Below are 7173 nucleotides of genomic sequence, written 5' to 3' on the forward strand. Positions count from 1 at the left end.
CGACATGGCAATGGACAGGAGGCGTCTGGCAATGACCGCTTCTTTGGATTTGACGTCGTTTTCGGCGTTCTTGCTGTCCGTTCTCTGCTGCGACAGAGCGTTGGACCTGACCGACCAGTAGATCAGAGACTGACCCATAGCTATCAGCAGAAAGAGGACCAGGTTGCAGATGATGATAACACCGAAGGAATAACCGTGACCAGCGAAATCTGTTTGGGAGATGGGTAACGGAATGCAGATGCCTGTCTGGTGGTAGAACTCCCAGTGTGAAGTCGCGGGAAGCAGAGGCACCATCGCCAGAATAAACCCCAGTGTCCAGGTAATGATGCAGGCCACGTGAGCTGATGTGGCTCTGAATCGGACCTGACTGAAGGGAAAGTGAAGCACGAGGAATCGATCCAAGGTGATGAGACAAATGAGGAAGGCCGACACTTCAGAAGACAGGAAGGACAAGAATCCTGCAGTGCTGCAAAGACTGCTTTTCTTCCAGACAGTCTCACTCAGAACATAAACGCCTGCATACACCTTGTCAGCCAAACCAATCATGGCAAGATACACCCCCATTAAAAAGTCAGCAACACACAAATGAAGAACAAACACAGCGAATCCAGTTTTAACGTTCTCAGTCGAAGAACGCAAACGATACACAAAACTGCAGATATTTCCTGTGATGGCAAGCACAGCGATTAGTGCAAGGGCAAAACGATAAATACCAGTCTTCAGCAAGTCGTCACAGGAAGAAATTTCATCAGAGGGGGCCAGACACTCACCTCGAAAATTGTTGGGCAAGACAGCAGAACAACACAGCTTGAAACTGTTTGCAAAGACATTGTTGAGGCGATCCATACCTTTCATTAAGTCTGGGTCAAAATCAAATACTGGGCAGCCCTGTATATCCAGAATATGAAGATGACGAAACACAGCCCGTCCACGCAGAGACTTGAACTCACTGCGAGACATATCCAGAACTTTTAAGTCAGGCAACATAGCTGACAGAAAGCTCATATTCAGCGAATGCAAATGGACTCTAGAGAAGTCGAAAACCTCAAGTGACAACAGCGGGAGCTTTGTTTTGTTATCAAAAAGGCTGTCAGATATAGGGTTACCCGACAGGCTCAACCTTCGAAGATGACGCATGTCCACAAAATGGTTAAAGTTGATATGGTGCAGTAGATTGTCGCTCAAGTCAAGGCTGTGGAGGTTTGGAAGCCTGAAGTCTGACAGATTGCTCCAACTGCACGCCTGAGCACCTAGATGAATGAGCATCAGATTACGTGCTAGCTCAGCCTGTCGCAGTCCGCTTCCCCTGGCTTCGAGGTAGCGCAGTTGCAGGAAAGAGCCGAGTGGAAAGGTATGGCTGCATGTAAAGGCCAGGCCTTGACACACACACGTTTCTGGACAGGTCAGATCACACATCAGCTCATCGTCAGCTTGCGGGCACTGTGGTCGACCATCGCATAAGTGATTTGCGTGCACACAGATTGGTTCATCTCCACGACATCGATAGAACCCAGGACAACTGTTGACCTTACACCTTTCTTCGTCTTCATGACCCGGGCAGTCATTTATGCCGTTACACCTGACGTAGACAGGTAGACAATAGCCACCACCAGGGCATTGAAAATGTGTGTCTGGACACTGAGTGGAATGTTTTGGTAGCACAGTCAGAGTGAACCCCCCAGGTCTGTCGAAGTTGACCACGGCTGAAGAAGGATATGGCTTCATGGGCTTTGGGTGAGCGCTACGTAGCATATGCATATGGAAAATGGAAGCATGTGGGTAAGGACAGTCTGCTTCGTCTAGGTTTGTCATGCAATCTTTATAGCCATCACATGCCTTATCATTGTCCACACACTGAGGAAAGACAGAAAACAAACAAGAACCAAAAAATTAAAAAAAAAGAAGAGAGAGGGAGAGAAAGAGAGAGAGAGAGAGAGAGAGAGAGAGAGAGAGAGAGAGAGAGAGAGAGAGAGAGAGAGAGAGAGAGAGAGAGAGAGAACCAAACTGTATTATGTACTATCTCAGTCAATGCTGTTTCAGCAAATGTGTGAGAACGCGTGGGAAGTTCCCCTATATTTCTTTTAATCAAAAACATGTCCTTTTTCATCGAGGTTGGTTTATTGTCTTTCACCAATAGAAATCTTTGAGAAAAATGAAAGAGAAAGAGAAAGAAAAGAGAAAGGGGGGATGGGGCGGGGGAGGGCCGGGGAGGGGGGGGGGGGCGACGACAATGACGCTCAGGATGATGACGACGACACTGGCGAAAACATCGACAAGGGATGACAATGAAATTAACATCTATCTATTGTATTTCACATGAGACGGATGACAATGAAATTAACATCTATCTATAGTATTTCACATGAGACGGATCATTGCAATGCATCGACCTCAAAATTCAGCATCAGAATCAACAGCAAGCAACAAACTCAGACAGAAATATAATATACAAAGACTTGACCCGAATGTTTCCCCGAGGGGTGTTGGGAATAACATGGAAATGATTCACAATGCATTGCCCATCGCGATGGGAGAGTGAAAACGTGACCAAATAGTTTTTAGTTGTGTTGTGATGCGACCTTTTTTTTTTTTTTTTTAAGAATGTTCTTTCGTTTCACGCTTGTTCATGTGTTCATCTATTTGAGTTAGCATCTTTTCGCATGTAAAGTTGCACCGCAGATAACTTCTAAATTTCAGAGAAGACACTGAGAACACGAAAATATCATTTCAGAAACAAAGTGAAAGAAGGAAAACAAATCTGAAGCAGCTAACCAAACAAACAGACAAAAGGAAACACACACACACACACACACACACACACACACACACACACACACGCAGACACACACCCACACACACACACACACACGGCACAACTTTGTTTTAAAACCGATACAGTGTGACCTCACCGTCAACGTCTTCGCTAACACTATCATGATCGTCGTTATCTCCCCCGCCCCCCCCCCCCTCCTGGGCCCCCCCTTTTTCTTTTTCCCTCCTCTCTATCAATTCCCCACAAGATTTGTGTTGAAGAAAGACAAGAAATCAACCCCGATGAGTGTGGAAATGTTTTTGATAAAAAATTTGAAAAAAAAATCAGAGGGACTTCCCACACTTTCTCACACATTGCAATGGAGAAAAAGCGCGGGAGGAGAACACAAAGGGAGATAAATCGTGGGATTGCGAGAACGCGTGGGCTAACACGGGCCTTTGCACCGTCCTTAAGATAACATTGACTATAAAGACTTGCTCAGTTTCAGCTTCTCAAGGAGGCGTTAATGCGTTTCGGACGAATAATCCATAATTATACGCTTCATTGCATCTGCTAGGCAGATGCCTGACCAGCAGCATAACCCAACGCGCTTAGTCAGGCCTTAAGTACGTGCATATAAATTTGTGTACCTACCAAAGTGGTTTTCTTTAACATGATTAATTTTGCCAGAGGACAACACCTTTGTTGCCATGGGCTCTTTTTCCAGAGCACCGATTGCGTGCTGCGACGCAGGACCTCGGTTTATCATCTCATCCCATTGGATTTTCAAGTGAAACTTGGGAGAAAGGGGCGAGAGCGGGATTCGAACCCAGACCCTGGCGGACACTGAATTGGCGGATAAGCCACCTTGCTCCTTAATTTTGCTGTACAAGCATGATCTGTGGTGGAAAGATAAGAAAGCGTACCTGTCCTAGTCCACAGCTTAACGAGGATCCCCCACAGGCGGGATGCACGCAAAAGTCTTCATCACCTCCGTTGGGACAGTCGTCTCGGAAATCGCACACCAAACTGTAAGGCACGAACGCTTCATGCACACCGCAGTAGAAGTATGGCTGTGTCCATCCTTGAAGCATGTTGTTGCAGTGGCCACTGTACAGTCCCCGCGTGCTGTCCAGCTTCCAGCAAAGGCTGTCCGGGTCACAGGCCAACATCTCGTGAGTCACGTGCAGCAGGGGACAAGTCACGAGAGGGACACATGACATATTCATGGTGACGCGGGGTGCGGATAGCGTGACAAAATTGCGAACGTGATGACGATCCGAAGTGAACTCACACAGGAAGGATTCTGAGCCACCGTTCCCCGAGCAGTAGGAACTCGTGACTCGAAACGATGGTGACGTTGTGAGAGGGGTTCGGAACAAAAATCCACAGACATTGTCTCCAAAACGTGGCACGTCCACGTCCAAATAAGACACAGACCCACTTTTCCATTGCCATGTATTTTTGTACCTAAGATCACGAAAAAAATCAACAAAACAATAAATCACACGCACACAGACACACAGACACACGTACGCGCGCACACACATACATACACACACACACACACACACACACACACACACACACACACACACACAAGCACACAAAAGCACACGCACAGACACACATACACGTACGAATGTGTCCACTACAGTGAATCAATGTCCCCAAGAGGACACATTCTCCTTTCCTCCCATTTTCTATGAAAATTTAATTATATTAAAATACTGTCACAATTTGCATATATTTGATAGAATTCCTATGGTAAGGCGTGAACCAAAATAATCCTCGTATGCCTTTGGATGTGGAGTGATGGTCAACAGGTAACGCGTCCGCGTTGGAAGCGAGAGAATCTGAGCGCACTGGTTCGAATCCCACGGTCGCCAGTATTTTCTCCCCCTCCACTAGGCCTTGAGTGGTGGTCTGGACACTACTCATTCAGATGCGACGATAAACCGAGGTCCCGTGTGCAGCATGCATTTAGCGCACGTAAAAAACCCATGGCGACAAAACAAATTATCCGTGGCAAAATTCTGTAGGAAAATCCACTTCGATAGGAAGACAAATAACAGATTAATAAGAAAAAATGGTGTATGGGAACTGATTGACAATCAGCAGCTAGATTAGAAAACAAACAAACAAACAAAAAATCAATCACATGGCATTGAGAGAGTCTTTTCTCAGGCTTTTGGGGGTCTGTGTCAGACCAATCCAGGTTTCATAAGCGAGAGAGTGTTTCAAAAGCTCCGTGACGTCATTCCATTTCTGACGAGTCTCCAGACTGACGAACAGGGCGCCATGTTGGCGGCATTTCTTGTCGGAGTCAAACCAGGAAATGTAGTCTCGTCTTTCATAGATGTAACATTTCCCACCAGCCTCCACCTGAAAAAAAAAGACCAAAAAAAAAAAAAAAAAGAAAAAAAAAGAAAAGAAAAAAAGACAAAAAAAAGACAAAAAAAAAGACGAAAATCTGATTAGAGACATAAAACATGCTCAATGACGCTGTACGATGTTAAAATCAATGTTTAAAACCTGCATTTAGACACTAAAATGACAACTTTCATACACAACCCTACGCAAACAGCAAACACTAATTCCATGTACGTACACATACACAAATACAACGCGTACAACATAACACTAAAAAAACAAAAAACAAACCCATCACAATACCTAAACGATGGAATCTCATATCACAATACTTGACATTAATATCATTATACTCCAAACCATACCACAATACTTATTAAAACCAAGCACATGCATCACAATGCCCACATAATGCACAACTAAAATCACAGGTAGTGAGGCAAAAGAAAGAGAAAGGCTTTTTTGTTTTATTTTATTTTTTTTATTTTTTTTTTACCGAAGGTCTCGAGGGAGAATCGAGGAACTGTAAACAGAGAGGTGTCAAGATAGCGTGCCGTCCTAGAAGGATGGCATAGATGGAGAAGACCAGAAGGATATGGTAATATATTGCTGTGAGAGAAACAATGAAAGCAGAGGCAAACACAATTGTATTGGATTCTGTCCTTCTCAGGAAGCCAGTGAAGTGTTCTGAGCAGTGATGTTGCACTCTTGTGCCTCAGTTTATGGAGTACTAGTCGGGCTGCATTATTCTGAATGCATTGAAGTTTATTCAGTTTGTAATCAGGGAGACCTGCGAAGAGAGAGTTATAAAAGTTTAATCCAGATAGTGTGAAAGAAACAGCACGTTTGTTGGGAGCAGTAGTAGAAAAGAAGGATCCAATTTCGCCTGATCTGCGTAACTGTCAGAACAAAGTGCGGCACGAGTGTTTGACATGAGCATCAGAGTGGAGTGTTTCATCCAAGTAGAAGGCATGGTTTCTAACAGACTGGGAGAAAGGTAGGTCACAACTAGAGATTGCTCTTACTCATCTACCCGGTCACATCTTCAAAACTTTTTCAAACTACAAGCAAGAGGGAACAATGGAGTTGCGGAGCTGGGATTCACCTGCAAAGAAATGGTATGAGTGACATTAACGACGATTGACAGAACTGAAAAGGAAATATTTCCATTAACATGAAATACATGATGATCCAGAATAAAATATAACTCGTCCTCTTCATCCATGTTACATAAGCGGATGGTAAGTTCATATTCACTTCCATCTACCACTGTGGCGATCAATGAAAGAAACGACAGATCAAAAACCTGGTTATTTCCAACTTTCTCAGTTCTGTCTCGAACGATGCTGTTCAAAACTGTCACAGGATTGCTCGTGCCAGTTCTGCTGCCTGCCTGCAACCATTCTTTGTTTCCTCTCCTTCGCCTCCAGCCCCGTCTGGGACACAGACCGCCACCAAGCACTCTCCTGAACATGCTGCACAGAAACGCTCAGTGTGTCCCTTGTCAGAGGAGAGCAGAGCTAAAGTCTGGCACCTCGAGCTGCCGGACAGGAGTGATGCCAGTTCTGACATCCAACTGCCTGCAGGGGCTTCACTCCTGATTGTCTGTCTAGGTTTTCATCAATATACTTTCCCTCTCTCCTACCCCACCCAGAGACGAGCCACATAGCGATGGAAGCATTTACCTATCGTTGTGGCAAGTTTCTGGTTGCTGGAAAGTCCATATCCCATGGTCACGTATCACGCTTAGCGGCTGTCTCACAGGATTGGAATCGGAGTTTACCTTCTCCTGGTCTTGCTGCCAACGAAAATAGCACCGTCATATTATGGTCATCTGTATGTGTATGATTGGAGAAGGCTTTAGGACCAGCGCATCTGACTATTTCTTCACAGAAGACACTGGAACAGTTGGCCAATACCAGGAATCCATCCCACGGAACTCAACGGAACAGGGCGAGTTCAACGGATTCACCTTCAAAGCACAAATACAGAAAGGCCTACATCCAAGCTGCAAGAACAAGCTGGATGGAGAAAACAGAAAAGCTGAA

General features: G+C 45.1%; 1 protein-coding gene across 1 annotated transcript in view; it reads right to left on the reverse strand.

The window, feature by feature from the left end:
* LOC143283466 (relaxin receptor 2-like) overlaps positions 1–546 on the reverse strand; it is a 792-nt gene extending 246 nt beyond the window's left edge. The window contains exon 1 of the mRNA XM_076589707.1: positions 1–546. This exon is cut by the window's left edge and continues 246 nt beyond it. Coding sequence (XP_076445822.1) covers positions 1–546 — 546 coding nt within the window.
* Positions 547–7173: the final 6627 nt, after the last annotated feature.

Source organism: Babylonia areolata, chromosome 6 (genome assembly GCF_041734735.1).
Source record: "Babylonia areolata isolate BAREFJ2019XMU chromosome 6, ASM4173473v1, whole genome shotgun sequence".
In the NCBI taxonomy this organism is placed as follows: Eukaryota; Metazoa; Mollusca; class Gastropoda; order Neogastropoda; family Buccinidae; genus Babylonia; species Babylonia areolata.